Source organism: Equus caballus, chromosome 18, assembly GCF_041296265.1.
Source record: "Equus caballus isolate H_3958 breed thoroughbred chromosome 18, TB-T2T, whole genome shotgun sequence".
NCBI lineage: Eukaryota > Metazoa > Chordata > Mammalia > Perissodactyla > Equidae > Equus > Equus caballus.
In genome coordinates, this window is record NC_091701.1 from 39,161,696 (window position 1) to 39,181,495 (window position 19,800).

The following is a 19,800-nucleotide window of genomic DNA, read 5'->3' on the forward strand; positions in this document are numbered from 1 at the left end:
GAATACAACTAACCTCATAAGGTGGCTGTGAAGAATGAATGAGATTATATAGGACCCATCTTAATCAGAATAAAACCTAAACAACTTAGCCTGACTGATGAGACCCATGCTCTGCCCCACGAACAAGTCATTTCTTACTATTCTCTCCCTAATCCACCATCCACCAATCACATTGGCTTTCTCTCTGTACCTTGAAGGTGCCAAGCCCCTTTTGAGAATTCAGAGATCTCTCCCTTTACCTGAAATACTCTCACCAGGAGTTCCTATAACTTTCCCTTCTCTTCATTTAGGTCTCAGCTCAAATTTCCCCTCCTCAGAGAGGGCCACATTAAACATCTAAGCTGAAATAGCAGCCCTCTTACTTAATATCCTATCCCATTCCTTATTTTACTTTCTTCAGACTAGTCATCAATAATTGAAATAACAGAATTGCTCATTTTTGTAGGCTTTTCTTACCCATCTCCTTCCACAACTAATAAAGCACTAGAAGAGTCTTTGTCTTTGTCTTCCCCGAGCCTATCACAGAGCTGGAAACATAGTATTTGCCCAATAAATGTCATTTTAACAAATGAGTGAATTTCATCTTTTAACAAATTGCTAGGATCTTATTAGGGTCTAAGGATTGGATGGTGGAAAAGTCAGTCAAATTTCTCACTGGGGAGACCAGTGCTCCATTAATAAGTTTGGAATATTAGCAGGTGTGACTGTCTGTGTTACAGGGAAGGGAGGGTTGAGTAAACTTAGTTCTTCCTTCCAAATGGAACACTAGAGGAGAAATAACAATTGGCCTGAGGTATAAGAGGGAAAAACTCAGCCCTGCTGACCGTTTATTTGTTCTAAGTACAAGATTATATCAACCATGGAAATTGGACCAGTTCCTCTCCATTCAAAGAGAATGTGTGCCAGTCTAATTGAAATTTGACATAAAAAATAAAAATTTTAAATGCTATCCCTCCCACACAGACGTTTAGACTATTGATGTCCTCTGACTTCAGATGTTGACAGTATGTTCAAGTTGGAGGAAACCTTGAGAAACAAAAGGAACTGATAAAAACGTCTGTACCCAATCCCAAAGCTATGGTGCACTGCCTCCCTTCTTGTGATACTGAACAAAAAGCCTATTCATTCACTCAACAGGCATTATGAGAGACCTTAACATTTTTGAAGCCCTACAGGAAGCAGACAGATAGTTACGTTAGCAGGTTTCCTGACGATCTGATCAGGTCAACAACTTGTTTGTGGGTAAAGCCTTCTGTGCTCACACCATTGATATTTGCAAGGACATCACCTGGGAGATACCAAGAAAAATGAGCGTTAAAGCAGTTGGTTAAATAGTATCTCCTGACATGCAAATGAAACAAAACAAGCCAGCCCCAAACCTCAGCAACACAAAGGAGCTAAGAAAATCCGAAGCAACAATCACATCCTGACCTTCACTAACAAAAAGATTTCTTGCCATTTAAATAATTCCTAACATGAGCAAAAAGTCATAAATTACCAGCTTGCAGGCCAGCGCAGTGTGCTGGGCTGTCCTCCTGGATTTTGCAGATTAGTGTGCACATCTCTGAGGGGTAGGTGTTGTGGTTCTGGAGCCTGTAAGTCTGTAAAAATTAAAGTGATACATAATTACTATTCAAAAAACTCAGAATCTATTTATCCAAAAATAGAATGGTGTCAATTACCTTAAGTGGTATAATAGGTAAGTGCAAAGAACAATTTGGAAAGGCTTTCCTGAATATCAACTGAATCAAAGGCTCCGATCTTGCAATTCGACCACACAATCTGTAGCCAACCCCATTCATAAAAAACCATCTCGTTCAAGAAAGAAAGTGAGATACGACTGGCTCAAGATTTTATATCTTCAAGCCCAAGAGACCCCTGTTGCTATCATAATTGCATATTTATTAAGAAAAACTAAGTTTCTCATTTCCCGACGAGATGAAACAATAGTGGACAAGAGCAAAGAAAAATCTCTATGTGGTTCTCCCAAGTTAAAGCACTCATTACAGGAGCGTATGAAACAGTACACATCCAGCAAGGGAGAAATGCCAACAATAATTATTTCAAATCAGAGTTCTGCAAATAATGACAATCTGCCCTGCATTAATTCAAAAGTACTATAATTGACTCAATTACCTTCATTTCTGAGCGCTGTCTGGTACGCCTGCCCTGAATACTCACCGGTTCATTAGTCACCCAAGTAAATTAGAAAAAATCACGCGTTGTCTCTTGCCTTGGTTTAGCAAAAGCAGCTTGGTTTTTGGTTTTTGTTTTTTGAGTTTTTTTCAAATTGTACCAAGAACGCTGCATAAATGTTTTGTTAGATTCAGTGGCCCAATGAGCTATAACAAACCTATTTTTCTTTTCACACATTTAAGTTATGAGGTCTAGTTCCATTTAGAATCAAAATCAGCATTTTGAGTTGAGCAAGTCTTTCAAACATCTGATTCCTAAAATTAAACCACATTATAGCACTGCTGTCTTATGGAGAAATTGTCTGATGTTCAATCCTTCTTGCTTTACAGACATACAGGCTCCAGAACTAAAAGTCAATGTAGAAGTGCAAGCAACTTCTAGAAACTTGCTTTTATTAACCTGTGAGGGATTTCTATCCACTCTATAAGGCATTTAGAATCCCCGTTTCTTAAAGACAGAAGAGACATTTAAAGATCATGTAATATATTTCCCATCTATGTCAGAGACCCCTTTAACATTTCCACCAGGAAGTCTTCTTGGCATGGCCCGGATCCTTCCAGAGATGCAAAGGTAGTCTTGTTCATGTGCCACAGCTATAACATGCACTCCTTTGGGAAACCGCAGTTATAACGATTCTCATTAGCAGTGAGTATCTGCCGTCCATGTCCTGTGATCAGAGCGAGTACAGTAAAGGGGAAAACATGTTGACTGACACAGCTGGCGCCTATATATATGTTTGCAAGAAGTGTAAAATTTGTGGGTTAGAGGTAGAGACGAGAAGGCAGAGTCCCCAAAGTTTTGGAAAGAAATAATTATTTGGATATTGCTCTCTCTCTCTCTCTCTCTTACCCAGTCTTCCAGCTGCCATTTTTAGGGGCCAATGACAGAATGATCACCCGCACTTCTTAGAGACATAAAAGTCACATCACCCCTTCTCATGCCCAGTGATCTTCATTCTAATGCCTGTCGTGTGCTGATCTTTCACTGGGGTACCAGGCACATTATTAAGTATTTTATATGTGTTATTTCATTTGAAACTCCTAAGAATCTCATAAGGTAGCATTGAGAGAATGTCAGCTGAGGTGTGCATGAATCTAAAGCCTGTGTTCCTGTCATGCTGCATAACTCTCATTAGCAGCATAAACATAGCACCCACAGGAAACCAGAGAGGAGGTGAACTTGTTTTCTTCCAACATGGCCTTCACCTGATGGACCAAGACTCAACTATGTATTAACAATGGGTGCACAATATGGGTACATTAGACTCTCTCTGGTCTTCACAAAGTTGCCAGAACATCTCTTCTATTTGATGACTTCTCCAAATCTTATGACTGGAGCTTGTCATGGAAAGCATACACCAAACAGAATTTGCAGAGGAGTGGATTCCTGCATAGTGAGGTAACACCCACGCTCCAGCGCAGAGGTGAAGCCATCAGCTCATGTTGATCTACAAACGTTCACAGTGCTGCAGCCTGTTGCTTACTAATGATAGTTTTGATTCTTGCTCCATGTAGAGTAAGTGTTTATGGCGTGGGGGAGAAACATGGGGAAGCAGTGATATATACCACAGAAGAGTAAGAAAAAAAAATCTTCATTTGTCACGTTCAGCAGGGTGAGTAGTCATTGATCCTGTTTTCAGAAGCAATTGCTGTACATCCTTGAGGATAATTCTCACTTAAAAAGAAGCAGTCACAAAAAGCACAGTGTCTCTAAGACAGAAAAGAGCATGTTTCATGTGAATGGGAAAAAAGAGACAGTACTATGGAAGAATTACAGAATTCACCAAATTTAAAAGTAGAAGAGTTCAGAAAGTAGACGGCATCTTCTTTTCTCCTATAGCCTTCTCCCTGTTCATTTCAGCAGATTCCATTTGGCTTCTTTATTCATAAGCATGTTTTACGTAGCAGCTTCCTGTTCCTAATCTTAAAGTATACACTGACTTTCCAATTGTGGGGCTGATATTCAGTCACCAAAGTTTTCTGAAAGCAGCACCAAAGCTAAGATCTAAAAAGCTGGTCTAAAAGCTGAGGTACAGTATAAAAATATGATTGTGCAAAACACATCTAAAAGAAATGCAAAAGTGTTATGGAAAAAAAACAGTAATACTTAAGCTACTACTGTCACACTTAATTGGTCTAGCCTTTATTTGACCTAACTCACCATCTTTACAAATATGGCCACGAGAAAGCAGACAGCAAATAAGAAATAAAATTCTTAGGCAATTACAGAGAAACCTAAGAAGAGTGTTAAAAATTTCCTAGAGCATGAGTAGAGCCAAATGTTCCTAAGTGCTTCAAATAATAATTATAAAGTGTGGTCATTAAGAAGAATAAAGCACAAATTTCTCATTATATACAATATGAAACCTTTAGTCTTTTTGAAATGCAACAGGAGCTGTACATGAATACATGGTCTATATACACAAATACATATGCTTTCAAGTATTTCTTGAATTCCAAAGTATAAATTTAAAATCTGATATACACCATAAAAAACGATAATGCAAAACATAAAGAAATGCAGATATATATATAATGCACATCTATAAAGAGTACAAGCATTTCTGGTCAGTCTCAGACATAAGGGAATACTGCCGCAACTAAGAACAAGGAGGTGAGCATGTCTCAGGGGTTTTTTTTATTTGCGTCAATGCTTTCTTTCATTGATAGTACCCAACACACTGAAAAACTACCAAAAACAGCCAAATCATTCTCTAATCTTGACTTCATTCTTTCTTTGTAAATATCATGACACTACCAATGCCACTTTCTTCATTAAAAGTCTGGAAAACTTGAAAGCTGCCCACCTGAATTTCAAATCCAAATGTTCCATTATCCTGCTTTTCCACAGTCACAAGCTTTCTGTAATAAAAAATTAAAAACATAACTATGCATGAAGATCAAAGTATCACATTTGGCACATACTTATTAAAAATAACTGTCAATTAAAAATAGCTGACATTTATGTAAATTGTAGTATGTATGACTCTGTGTGTGTGTATGTGTGTGTGTGTGTGTGTGTGTGTGTGTGTGTATGCCTTATCAACAGCCTGGAGAGCTGTGTTCCTAAATATCTTGGTGAGAGACCAAAAAATAAAAGAATCTCTTTACCTTTGAGACCAGGAAAATTCACCTAAAGAACTTGATCTCGTCAAAGCAAGCTGAAAAATACAAGCGCACAGTTATTGAAAGGTCCTTAAGACACATCTGTAACATGTTCTAAATCACAAAGGACTTTGTTCTTTATCACCTTCTTTGGCCCAGCTCCTGGGAAATTGTTACGTAAAAGCAGTAATTTCCATTCTCTGGTGATAGCAAAGGATTGCTGGGAAAGGGAACATTCAGGCATTCTGTTTAAAAGATTAAAAGAGGCTCTGATAATAATACACTGTGGCAAGGGAGTTAATGTGGCAAAACTCCAAAGCTTCCAGAAAGAACTTCATATCTAATCTGTATTTAAAATAGCCTCTGAAAGATTAACCACAGTAATTTATAATCACACTGAAATCCGAAGAAAAATAACACCCATAGACTGGCATATAAAACCCAAATACTTGATAGTTTTTGGAGATGCTGATGAAATGACTGTGTTTACTGTAATAGTTCAATATGTTACTGTTTTTAGTGGGATAAAATAATCTCTAAACAACCAACTCATATACAGAAACACAAATCAAGTGAAACCTGGGACACAAAACTTCAATTCTGTTTGTAACTTATTTTTGAATTGTTTTGGAAGAGGGCGGTGAGATTTCCAGCCAAGACAGGAAAGGAATGTCAGAATGGGATAAATAATAACACCTTCATTCCTCTGCATCTTTTGGAAAAAGATTATATAAACATAAGCTTCCAGGATCCATTCTATCATTGTAAACAGAGGAAAAGTTAACAAAAGGTGGCATCTTGTTTTTTAGGTGACTGCAGAGAGTTTTTGTGTGTTTTTTGTTTCGTCTGTTTGTTTAGGAATCAACAAACGTTAATTAGCCCTTTCTCAAGTGTTAGTCCAAGGGCCCAAAACAAGCTCATGCTACTACTAGCTCACACATGGTGTTTATCTGTTAACCTGATATAGTTGTCATACATCAATGAATACATAAGATGTCAGGAGATCAATGCATAGTCCAAACAAATAAAAATAAAATGAGCAGAGGGTGAAAATCAAAAGGTAAAAGTACATAGAAGAAATTAATGCACAAATGAAATGCTCATCAGGACATTTGTTAGGAGAGAAGCCTACATCACTGTAAGGAATTCAAATTATCAGGTACCAAATGTCAACATTCTCACAAATTTTCTGGAATGGCTCAGTGTTCAGAATTAAGCCATTGGTCAGTAAAGTTAACGTAATGGAGGGCTGATCTCTTCCCACCAATTTGAGTGGTCCAGAATTCCAATTCTGGACCACAAATCACTTAAATCAACCTGAAGACTGCAATAGGAAGGCTCAGACCCCAAAAGATTCTCTAGATTTGCTAAAAAGTATCTGTTTTCAACTTATAAGGACTAACTGTGGAATGCCTACAACAATTTGTATGGTTTGTTTCAGTCTGAATTTGTTCTGATGTGTACCATTAACAACTGTGTAGTAGGCTGCCTTCTTGTGGAAGAGAGCAATAAAGTTGACATTCCCAAACCTTCTCAATCTCTCCCTTATATTGTACTCACATTTTCTTAATCTTATTTTCATTCTTTGCATCTGCTTGGCTTTTATCCTTATTTCAGATTGTAAGGCACTTAGGTAGGTCATATCTAATTATGTTATCTGTATCTTGGGTTTATATTTTAAAATATTACTCTCGTATCAATATTCATCAGATTATTCACATACGGAGGTATATATGTATATTTATATGAAGGGCATACTGAATCAAATACCTCTCTTCTATACATAATTATCCGTATGCTTTGGGCCTCTTGAGGAATGTATTTGTTTTACTTTCTACCTCAATGCCTAGCACAGGGCCTGGAATAGAGTGAAAACTTAAAATCAGCTAAATAGACAAACAGAAGTAAACTACCAGACACCAATACAAGCGAGTAAGTGCTGGTGGGAATCCCAAGTAAAATACTCATGTTCAGGAGGAATGTGTTACGATCTTCAGCTTTGCCCTTCATTATATTAAATATTCATAGGAAAAACTCAAGGGTAATCATCAAAAAATATAAAATAAAATTTAAAACTCCAAAATATGTAGCAAAATTAAAAATGAAAGGAAAGAAACAAGATTAAAAAAAACACCTCAATCCAAAAACAGCAAGAACGATAGAAAAAGGACTAGTAGAAAAGAAAGTAAATTAGTGTGTTGCTAAATGAATGAATGTTGGCAAGAATTAATGAATTATTAAAATTTTGAGCCTTTCCTCGGCAATTTTAAATGTCCTTTTGTTAGGCAAATAATCATAGCATTAATGGGAACCTCAAGATTTCATCTGGTCAACCCTCTACCTGCCTTCTGAATCAAAAATCATTCTAGATAGATTCAAATCTAAAATCTTTTATGGCTACGAAACAAATCCATGACCTCTACAGAGGAAGACACTTCCCCACCCCACCTCATGCTAACCTTTCTATCTAGCTAATATTTGTCTTATACAGTGTGAGATGCAGAGCAGATACTCAGTTCCTGCGGACTGACTGATTTGGGTTATCAGTGACACACACAAAAAATCACACTAAGTCAAATTATAAATTAGTTTCCACTCTGGATCAGCAATGAGCCTGTCTCAGGCACCTAACATTTAAATAAAAAACCATTTAAATAAATTAGGCACCATCAAATTCTCTGACACGTGCCACATCTTGACACAAAGGCTCCTTGTTTTTGATCCGGGCTGTCAGACTCAGGCATGTGGAAAGGAATGTTCTCAGGGTTCAACCTCGCTTGCACACTAAACTATCTGCAGGTGTGAAATGAAATATGTCTAATGTCTTATCAAGGTCTTCCACTTTGAAAGAAGTTTTCCCTGCAGCCCTTTCCCTCGAGTGAGCAGCCCTATTCTAGGATCTAACCAGGGAAGTCCCTGCTCCCCAGACTTCTGTCCCAGCCAGAGCCTTTCCTCAGGGTTGTAGCTATGATACCAAAACTCATGAATGAGGAACTGATGTGGAGTGAACAGCATATGCTGGCAACAGCTGTCTTTTATTACACATTATCTAATATGAGAAATCTAGGTTTAGCGATTTGGCACGCCTGCAAACTACACATTTAATTAAGACTGCAGAGTAGACAAAGCTCCTTAACCCCTTGCTGGCCACTAATATAAAGCTACCTGGGGTTTGGCTTAGGATCCCTCTTCGTTTGTTGTTAGTCAGATGACACAAAAGATCAGGCATTAATATTCAAAACGTAATATTTGCTGCTATGCAATGATTCACAACGTCCCTCTTTAGTGGAAAACCAAGACCAAATACTTCAGCTGTCAGTCTGCTAAAGATAGGATAATCTGCAGCTCAGCCAGATAGCCAGCCCGCCTCAGAGGAGGTCAAAGTTCAATCCTGTAGCCACTTCTGTGGCTAAGTAACAGACAGTTACTTCCTGGTCCCCAGGCTGTGCTCTCATTTCCTGAAAGTGTTGAGGGGTGGGGAGGGAAGGGTGCTTATGCACAGAGGAGGTGTTTTGTTTTTGTTGTTTGCTTCAAAAGTCCCCAAATTTTGTGCTCTCCTCCTTTTCCAGTCCCCTACTTCACTCTCTGCGGTTCTTCCCTGAACACCACTGTTTTCTTTTCTCTTTTAAGTCAGGAACCTTAGGACACAGGGCTCCACAGACTATTCTAAGATCCAGCAAAATAATGGATCTGAACTCAATTTCCTAACTTGTAAGTACCCTGAAGGAACCCAAAGAGAATGTTGCAGCTCCCCAGGAAAGGCTCACTGTGAGCTCAACCTCTTTTTCAAGAAAAAATGTTGAATATTGACTCTAAGCATGCAGCAATAGGATTAGAGAATACTTTTCAAATTCTTTTCTAGTGAAATTAACACAGTTTTCTACCAAAAACTATTCATTAAATGATCAGAATACCTTGTTGCGGTTAGGAACACCTGGGAGTTTCGGTAAGAGATACTGTGCAGCCAGAAATAATGGAAAGGTTCATGAAGGGCAGAATCCATCTGAGAAGTGCATGCATCACAGAGTTTAGCACAATGTTCCATACCTGAACTTTGATGTGAGATCACCCTTCCAGAACTTGCCTATTTAGTAATAATTTGATAACCAAAAGAAAATCAGGCAAAGAAAGTCAGTTTGTGGTACCACTAATGCACATTTAATCTTCTTGTCTGTCAGGTGCCTGGTTCTCCCTACAGCATTTAGTGAAAATTATTTCCCAAAAGCCACCTACTACCCTTGGTAGAGTGGACAGTAAGGCACAATCACCACTCCTTTGACATTACAACATTTATAAAGACTATCCTTATTTCCTGCTGTCTCCTTCCTACAGTGTTTTCCCTTCTAGGGAGTTTTTCTCTAGAACTATGTTCAGAAGTAGGAGCCGTACTGGGGTGTCTGTCACCTCGTACAAATATAGGTATTAAGATAACATGCACACACAGAAATCTATTTTTAAACAATTCTGAGTGTAAACACTCAAATGATTCTGAAGATTAATCTGAAACTACAGGCTACCCAGATACAGCTTTGCAGAAACCAAAGCCAACAATAACAAGAAGTTTCAACTGTTGACGTCAGCCCCGAAAGGTTGAAAATAACAGTGGGCAGAGAAACACCTGCTCGCATGACTGCCTCACAGGGATCTCGTTGCCTGCAATTCAGTCAGTGCCAAATGAGTGATTATTCTCTAAAAACCGGTTAAAGGAAATGAACACTCATTTGGAAAATTCTGAAATGTTTGGATAAACTTGCATCAGGTCTCATTGATGATAACCGTACAGAATCAAATGTCTCGTGTACAAGAGGCTTTGTTTTGCTGGGGGTTTTTCCTTAAAGTAATTCTCACAACAGTAAGAAACAGTTTGAAAAGGAGTCTACCATGGGAAAGAATATTAAAAAAGGGAGAAGTTAAGACCTAGAAAAGATGAGAACATGCAAATAAATTAATTGGTGTGGGACTGTGTATGTGTATATGTGTATGTATATATATTATCTGCATACACATACATACTCGTGCATTTCATACGCCAATATCCCTCTCATTATCTTCCTCCGGTAACCTTCTACTGATTGCATTTTTCAGTTCACGCTGTCTTCACTCAGGCTTAAAACCTGACGTGGACTCCTCCATCTTTCTTGCCTTTCAGATTCAAGTCTTTGGGTCTCCTCTCCATTCTCTTCTTTCCTCTTTCTCCAACTACTGCAAAAGTTGCTCCCCCATCACTAGTCTCTGCTGACTTACCGACAGCATGTTTCTAGAGTGAGGTTCCTGAAACCCACTACTGCTCAAACACGCTCAGTGGTTCCCTGTGTTGGTCAGATTACAGCTCTCTCAGGGGAAGTGTCCAAGTGTTTTGTAAAGCAGCCCAGCCCTGAGGTCTCCCCTCACCCCCCACACAGACACTTACAAGTCCTCCTGACATGATAATGTGCTGTTACCTAAACATGTCCTAAAGGCCCCAAGATCTGTGCCGCAGCATTAATTATTCCCCTATCTGGGAATACCCTTCAATATCTGCAATATCTATCTGCCAAGGTTGTATTCAAAGGCATGTACTTGAATTAGAGTATTTATGTTGTTTTACATTGTATAACACCTATTCGTTCTGCCTCCTTAATTGTAAACCCTATAAGGGCAAGAAACAGGTTCATCTGATCTTCTCCTCCTACACTGCTCTATGTCTGAAAACTGAATAAAGACTTTGGTACTTCTCAGAGTTGCTTTATTTTCAGATAGGGAGTAACTTGACAGAAATGTTCATCATTATATTATACTTAATGTCACAATAGCACTTTTGGATCGAAAAAGAACAATAATCCAAACCATGGCAAATTATGCCCTTATCTTCATTGTGAAAAATACCAAGGAATCGGCTATGTACATCACAGAAAAAAGATCATGACTCTCCCGCTATGCTATCGCTCTCTAATCCTGAAATTATTAGGCTTAAGAGGAGCATGTGATGTACACGCAAGGTTTAAAGGCAAAAATTCATGCTTTAAAACAATTCCAAGTATTTTCTGTAAAGTATTATATCTAAATTCAGATATGTACTTGGGGCATTATAGCGAGTTATAACCAAAATCTGAAGAAGTGTAATGATTTAATTTTTTTAAAAAAATTAAAGAATGAAAAAATTCACAATAAATTCAGTTGTATATGGATTTTTCCAAATGGGTTTTCCTCTCTAGGGAAATACTTTACAGTAAAAATAAAAAAGTAATAGCATAAGTGTTGAGCACATACTACACGTCAATGTCTGCAGGAAGCATTGCACATTTCCTCACTTAAGCAACAAAAGAGCCCCACAGAGTGGTTCTATTATTATCTTCATTTTAGAAAACTGAAAACTGAATCTCAGAGAGGCAAGTGACTTGCTCAAGATCTCACAGCTATTAAGTGGCCAAGCAGCTGTTCAATCTGGCACTCACTCATCTAACAAAAGTCTTGATTCCAATAGCATAAGGTGTGTGCCCATGCCCCAAAGCTGAAGAAATGACTATCAAGGACAGGGAGTGAGGCTGGGAGGGAAAGAATCAATGCGAGACATACAGGGAAAAAGATCAACAATTCTCAAACTGGTCATGTCTATATACACTATCTTCAAGTATGATGCGTTTGATGGTTGTCATTTTACCTGAACACCTCTTTAAATGAGAAAAACAATCTTTTAAATTTTGTCTTAAAAAAAGAAAGTTTTATTTGGGTCTTCAATCTTTGGACTGGTCCAACAGCTTCTCTGGGCTCCTTGCCTCCTTCCTCACCAATACACTTAGTCACTAATTCCAAAGCCTCTCAAATAACACTATTAGTATGAAGTCACACAAACGTATCACTCTGCTGCAAGAGAACATGAATACTCTAAAAGGTACAAAATAGTAATCATACCTGCTTTCTTCCCCGGGGCAAAGTAGCCACAGTGTCTGCCAGCATTTGAATTCTTCTATTATCATCCATCTGGAGGCGGCCTGTGAGTGTGGGGTAAGAGCTATACGCTGGACCAGCACAGTAGTCCACCAAGTTGCCATTGCTGCTGTGTTGTATGAGTCTTTGTAAAGACATTGTGAATAAAGATTACTGCAGCTGGCACATGGTTGAGTGGCTTTGCAGGATGGGGGAAACTAAAAGTATAACCATCTGACAAGTAATCAAAAGTAGCAAAGCAGAAAGAGCCCATGTGACTTCTGTGGTTTGAAGTCCTTGTTACACAAACGCTATCTTGCAGTTCACTCCCATTTCCCAATGCTTTTTTCTTTAAACCCCTTGGGAGAACCTAAAGCTAGTTTTTACCATTAAAAGTAATCAACTTTTTTTTTTTCTCTCTCCTTCAAACAGCCAGAACTCGTATGCTTTCATGTTCTGTGGCAAATTGTGTTCAAAACACCATCTGCCTTTTTTTTTTTAAGGGAGGAAAAAAGCTTCCCCAACTTCTGCCATTTGTTTCCCATCCACTCCCCTACTTAATGTGGGCAGTGCTATGTAAAAGTCAAGATGTGCGAACACTCAGTTCTTGTGAATATAAGCAAGAATTACAGGGTCCAGTCATAACATTCTCTCACGAAGTCCTTGTAATGTACTTTCCCCCAAGTACACCCTAGCTCATTAATGTTCATCAAAAAGACATTATACCTGCTACTTGGGCTGTAACCATTCAGCATTTTCTGGTTGCCCTTCTACTACTTTGTCTTGACTGAAATTATCCATCATCTTTAAAGAAACAAGGGGAGGGGCAGACCAGCACAATTCGAGCACAAAGTTGGCCATATCTTAGACTGGACTTTGCTGCAGCATCAGCAAGTGGTCCTGGGGGAGGATTAGAGAGGGCAGGAAGGTAAAAGCAAAGCAAGGTGTCACGAGAATGTTACCAATTGGTCCCAGCATGCACATATGGGCAAAGGGAGACAGCATGAGTACCCAAGATGACAGATGCTTTTTTGACGGGGGTTGGGGACATGTAGAGTTGAGAGAATGGGTTTCAGAGGAGGAGCAGGGGACACAAGTAGAAGAAACAATCAAAACAAAAATCAAAACGAGAAGTTTTACATATGATAAAAAGGCAACTGTGATTTTCAAAATCAGTTTGGTCAATAGTAGAATTTAAAAGAGTTAGAAAGACTTTGAACTAAGATGGAAGTCAAGGTGAATTCAGCTCAAGCAGAGCCTACCAAATTTAAATCGCAAAATCTTCTGAGTTAACAGTGCTTCAAGAGATAAAGCCAACTCAGAAATTTTTAAAACCCTAGCACAGCATGACTCATTATTAATGGAATTGGATTATGACACGAACAAAACCATGTCTCCAAAAACATATAAAGATCTAAACTGGGATTACAAATACATATGCCTTCAGGGGCCAGATGGGTAAAATAATATAATATAAATGGGTAAATCAAAAGAAATCGATAGAGACTTTGTCAACTAAAGAATATGTCAATTATAAAGACATTTATGTAATACGTGTGTGTGTGTGTGTGTGTACAGAGAGAGAGTGTGATTTTAAAAACAGCTGCAGGCTATGAGGTGCATGACTTAGACCAACACAATTAACTGAGAACAGCAGTCCACCTGTCCTCCAGGAATTTTATAAAGTTAGATAAATATTTTAGTATTTCAAAAAACCTAATGGAAATTATATATTTGCTTGATATAAGGCCACACAGGCCAACTAACAAGCAAGTTTTGTAGATGGATGCTAAAATTGTATCAATTTAGTGTGTTATACTGATCTTAAGCTGACATAAATTATAGGTCTATTATTAAATTGGAAAATAAATTATTTTCTACTTAACTTATGAAATGTGTTTAACAAGTAGAATCTTGCAAATCATGAGATCCAAGTCTGTAAAATCAGAATCAAAGGGAGATCTGACATTCAGCCAGTACATACCAGTAGGGTCACACTTGTTAATTACATATTTATGACTTGGTCTATTTTGATTGGTCAGTTCCCTGGTCTGATTGTCAGGACCTGTGTCATATCACTTATTAAATATTTTGAATAGCATCCGTGATCAACAGTATGCTTTGTGATAAAATGTTGGGAAACACTAACGTTTTCATATAAATGTGACCTCAAGCCCCAAACCCTTGACTCACAAAGGTGTTCTCCTGTTTACAACTTTTCTTTTCTATAGAATTTTCCTTAAGACAATAATAGTAGCCTGAACTCTCTTTCCCTTTATCCTCCCCTTTATTTTAAAAAGGTGATTCTGAAAATGAATCAAATCAAGCTATCTACCTGCTCACAAGATTTCAGGAGTGCCTCATCATCAATAAAATAAAATTAAAGTACAACAAAATAAAAAGAATTCTATCTCCTTTAATAAAAAGAGTTCATATATAACTTGATTTTCTGAAATTTCATTAAAAATTTCATTTCTTCTGATCTTTCTTTTGCGACTTGACACAGTATACTTAGACTACAGCTAATTGTACACAAGTCTGTTTTCACACTGTCTAATTTCCTCTAATTACCTTGAGTGCAAGAGTGATCTCTTATTTTTAAATTTCCTCTCATATCCCATGTATAGAAAGTGTTCAGTAAATGTTTGTTTGTAAAAAGAAAATGATAGAGCAGTAGATATTGAAGAAAAAGAATTAATATTGTTGTAAAGCATCAAAGAACAAAACCTAAACTGGCAGAAAATTTTTGTAGTACTAAAATCTTCTGTAAGGAGTGATCTGATGGACATGGACAGAATCTCTTTAAAAATATGCCTGCCATGTATTTCAAAAGCTAATATGCAGTTATTGGGGGTGGTGGACATTCTTCTTATTTGGGGAATTTTGTTTATAAATATGCAAATCTCTTGGAATGCATTAATCTTTAATATAAATTAGATGAACCCTAGACGAGTTGGAACATGGGGAAGATTTGATGGAAGCAGGTGAGAGGGGTATGCCTAGCATATGGAACATAGAAAGAAAGGTGGGAGGACCTAGAAGACAAACTTGGCCAACTTTATAATCATCCATGAGACTCTCAGACACCTGTGAGACAGTTGACAATGGGGGTTTGAACTTGGATTCAAATCCTGGCTCTGCTGCTTCAACAGCCTTGTGACCTTGTGAAAGTCATTTAACTTCTCTGCTATGAACTGAATTGTGTCCCTCAAAACTCCTAGGTTGAAGCCTTAAACCCCCCAATGCGACTATATTGGAGATAGGGCCTATAAGAAGGTAAGTAAGGTTAAATAAAGCTGTAAGGATGGGGTCATGATCCAATAGGATTAATGTCCATGTAAGATGAGACCCCAGAGAGCTAGTGCGCTCTCTCTCTCTCTCCCTCTCTTTCTCTGCCATGTGAGGACACAGCAAGAAAGGTGGCAGTCTGCAAGCCAGGAAGAGAGTTCTCATCAGGAACCAAATTGGCTAGCAGCACCTTGATCTTGGGCTTCCCAACCTTCGCAACTACAAGAAAATAAATTTCTACTGTTTAAGCCACTCATTCTGTGTTATTTGTTATTATAGTTTATGGTACTAGTCCAAGATGACTGGTACACTCTCTAAACCTCAGGTTTCGCAGATATAAAATAATAATTTGTAGGGAGGAATAGATAAAATAGTCCGTGCATAGCACTTGGTACAAAGTAAACTATTACTATTGAGTTTTATTTTAAGTAATAAAAATTCAAAAGGATAAATTTCAAAGGAAATGACCTTAATTCCGTATGAACTGCCCTATCCATTACCAAACGCTCACACATGCAGAAAGGATGCCCTTATACACCCTTGAGTAGACTAAAGGCTGGGATAGATGTGAAAATCCCTCCTGCTGTGCCCCAAGGTATGCTTGCAGAGTCTTCTTGGAGCCAATGCCTGAAATTTCTGGATTACCATTAGCCCAACTCATCTGTTCGTTGGGGTAGACGTGGGAGGAGGGTAGGTGGTTGCTCAAAAAATAAGAATTCCTCTGTGTTCTTCTGATTTTAAGATAGTTGGTAAGTTTTTTTGTTTGTTTTATTCTGGCTGTTTGCCTTTATTTGTACAAGAAACCTTTCTTTGGCTTCCTGGAATATCATAGGGTTTTGTTTTTTTTGGTTTGCTTATTTGTTTTATTTTGGCTTTTTGCCTTTATTTACACAGGAAGACTTTATTTGGCAACTGGACTAGCGGAGGAAATGGATTAAAGTCACATAGACAATATTGGAATATTTTGAATTTATATGAGATAAATTTAATTTTACTTTCATATACGAGAGCCTACTAAATGTGACAACTGTTTTGTCTTATTTCTTACCTTCTTTGAGTGATTGGGTTGGCTAGATGGGTGTCTCCATTTTTCCCAAACACTCTGTGGGGCAGTGGGTTTCTAAGAGCGTTCCCCACAGAAGAGTAGCCTGCTTCAGAAAAGCATAAACTAAAACTCTACAATCAGGACTGGCTCTTAAAAATCCCCAGCTCAGGAAAGGGAAATAACAGAAACAGAGGTCATGAAGCCCATATAATAGAAATCCTATTGTGGAAACAAACTAAATATTAGCTTAGAGTTGTGACATACGTATTTAAAGCAGCACACACACACACACAAAACTTTAAACCTAATATGAATAATAGTTAACAATAGATCATATCCATTGTGTTCTTCTTCTTCTTGTTTTTTTCATGAGGAAGATTTGCCCTGAGCTAAGATCTGTGCCAATTTTCTTCTACTCTGTATATGGGATGCCTCCACAGCATGGCTGATGAGTAGAGTAGGTCCACACTGGGGATGCGAACCCGTGAACCCTGGGCCACACAGGCAGAGCACTCAGAACTTTAACCACTCAATCACTGGGCAGCCCCCACATGTGTTTTTAATACAAGTACAAGAAAACAATTTTCTGATCTATTAAAGTTTAATCCAATCAAATCATGAAGCTATGGGTAGAATATAGTGTTATCCAAGAGATTAAGCCACTAAGATTACCTGGGGTCTTAAATAGATTATCTAGATCAGTTTTTCATGAATCCACCCAGTAAGATCATTTCAAGCTACCTTTTTTGTTTTCTTGATTAGCACCTGAGCTAACAACTGTTGCCAATCTTTTTCTTTCTTTCTTTCTTTCTGTTTTTTCTCTCCAAAGACCCCCGGTACATAGCTGTATATTTTTAGTTGTGGGTCCTTCTAGTTGTGGCATGTGGGGCACCGCCTCAGCATGGTTTGATGAGTGGTGCCATGTCCGTACCCAGGATCCGAACCAGTGAAACCCTGGGCCGCCGCAGCTGAGCACGGAAACTTAACTACTTCGCCACGGGGCGGCCCCCTCAAGCCTTCTTTTAAATGTGAAATGTACGTGGGCCACTTGGAGATGATCAGTAGGTGTACAGGTTTTTAAAAGGACCTTTGTCAGTGTATCTATTCAAAATAGTCTGTAAGTGCGGAGGAGTTGATTGAGTCTTTAGGAGATAGTCTCTACAATAATTTTAAAACTGTCCTCCTCAGAATGTAAGGAGATCCTTTGAGTTATCTGGGGAAGAAGGGAAGAGGAGGAGAAAGAAGAAGGCATGAGAGGTTCTGAGATTTCCAGCCCCGACTTCAATCACAGTAGTTCTGCTTTTTGATTGATTTATACTGTGTTCCTCCTCATACCACGTGGTTTCCCTGGTTTAAAAAACAAAAGCTGAATGAAAATAACAGGCTTATAGAAGAGAGAAAAGAATCAACACATGCTATGCAAAGACAATAGCCTGTTAAGTCCCTCTATAAGAAAATGTCGGCCTGCTAATAAGTTCCCCAATCTCCATGGACATGGTTCCCTTTGAGGAGATAAAACCCTAATAGTATGAACTCTCTTCAATCACAAACACAAAGTAGCCAGTGTAATCAGTAGTCAAAGGATCCCTAACTCTGGATTTGTTGAAAACTCTTCTAAAACAATTTTTCTTCATTAATCTATTAAGACAAAGGTGAAGAGGGTTGAACTGAACTGAAGTCGATTTACATCCTAAGACAAGTAGCCTACTATATGGAGATAACTTTCTGAGAAAGATTAAGTCTCTAAGAGAAATATGATTGGTCCTTTATTACCAGAGTATTTTCTCTATTTGAACACTATTACCTTATCAAAAAAAGTAGCTATTTTTCTTTTAAATTCACTTAATTAATAAAGTATTTTGGAATATGTCCAACCAAGTATAAACATACGGATCTATCTATATATATATAATCTTATATATTTTATATATATATGTAGTATTTTACTGCCTTAACAACCATGAAATAAATGAATAATATCAGCCACACCTAATAAAAATAACTTCAGTAAAGTGGGCTGCTTTCATTCGAATATAAGGGTAACTTAATGGAATGGGTTCATTCAAATCCATTTGAGTCAAGAGCACGTCCTTAAACATTTGGGGGGAAAATAAACCATTTATAAATAGGTAATATATGTGTATGTATGTGTTTGTGTGTGAGAGAGATGAAATTGAAATCATGAACAGGCCAAAAATTATAGAAGAAATTGAGAAAGTAGTCAAAGGCCTGTCTTTTAAAACATCATGATATTCAAGTGATTTTACCAGTGCTATATCAAATTTTCAATAGAGATAAGCCATATTAATTGTCCCAGAGCATAAAAGATGATGTATTCTATAAAACTAATCTGATCCTAACTAGATGTAGAGGTGAAAAGAAAGGAAGGAAGGAAGGGAGGGAGGGAGAAAAGGGGAGCGAAAGGGGAGGGAGGAAATTAAGCCAATCTCAATTATTAATTCTGACACAAATGTCCTAATTAAAATATCAAATTGAGTCCACTAGTGTATTAAAAATAATGCCTCTCAGCCAAGTTAGATGTATTCCAGTAATACAAGGATAGTTCAACATTAGGATATAAAATATTAACAGAAATTACTAAATTTCTGGATTAAAGAAGAAATTCAATGCTATTATAGATGCCGTAGCTATCCAAATTCATCTTTGCTTTGAAGAGTCCCAAATAGGCTGGGGATAGAAGGAAAACTTTCTTAATGGGGTAAAGGGTATCTGCCAGAAACACCCACCAAATATCATCCTTAATGTTGAAATGTGTTTCCATTACAGAGAGAAGGAAGGCAGTGATGACAATACCCTCCCCACTCTTTACTGTTGTATTCTGTGTCACAGATAGGAGGTATAGAATTTGTAAAGAAAGAGACAAAACTGCAAGGTTTGTTGGTGATGTGGTTGTATAACTAGAATATCCAAGACAATTCACTAAGATTAGACTTAGTAAAACAGTTTTCCTAAGTGTAGAATTCAAAGGACAAGATAGAAATAATGGCTCATATAGCCACAATAAATGATAAGGACTTGTAATAATGGGGGAAAGAAACACTATCAAAACAGCCGAAAAGTCATAAAACAGGAATGAACCTAGCAAGCATTTTTAAGATTTATGAAGAACATTATAAAGTCCAGACTAAGGCAAAGAAATACCATGTTCCCATATAAGAAGAGTCCTTCTTGTAAAAATGTCTATTATCCCCAAATTTTCTAAAATATTCACTGTACTGCAAATCAAAATTCTCACAGGTT

At 37.8% G+C, this 19,800-nt stretch overlaps 1 protein-coding gene across 3 annotated transcripts in view; it reads right to left on the reverse strand.

The window, feature by feature from the left end:
- CYTIP (cytohesin 1 interacting protein) overlaps positions 1-19,800 on the reverse strand; it is an 83,967-nt gene that overhangs the window by 13,853 nt on the left and 50,314 nt on the right. For 2 of the 3 annotated variants that reach the window (XM_023622942.2, XM_014732466.3), the window contains 4 exons: positions 5,307-5,356; positions 5,003-5,057; positions 1,499-1,601; positions 1,195-1,288 (listed from right to left, as the gene is read on the reverse strand). In XM_023622942.2, coding sequence (XP_023478710.1) covers positions 1,195-1,288; positions 1,499-1,601; positions 5,003-5,057; positions 5,307-5,356 — 302 coding nt within the window. Of the gene's footprint in view, positions 1-1,194; positions 1,289-1,498; positions 1,602-5,002; positions 5,058-5,306; positions 5,357-12,191; positions 12,604-19,800 lie in introns of those variants that run through there. The other variant, XM_001491278.5, reaches the window with a different exon arrangement.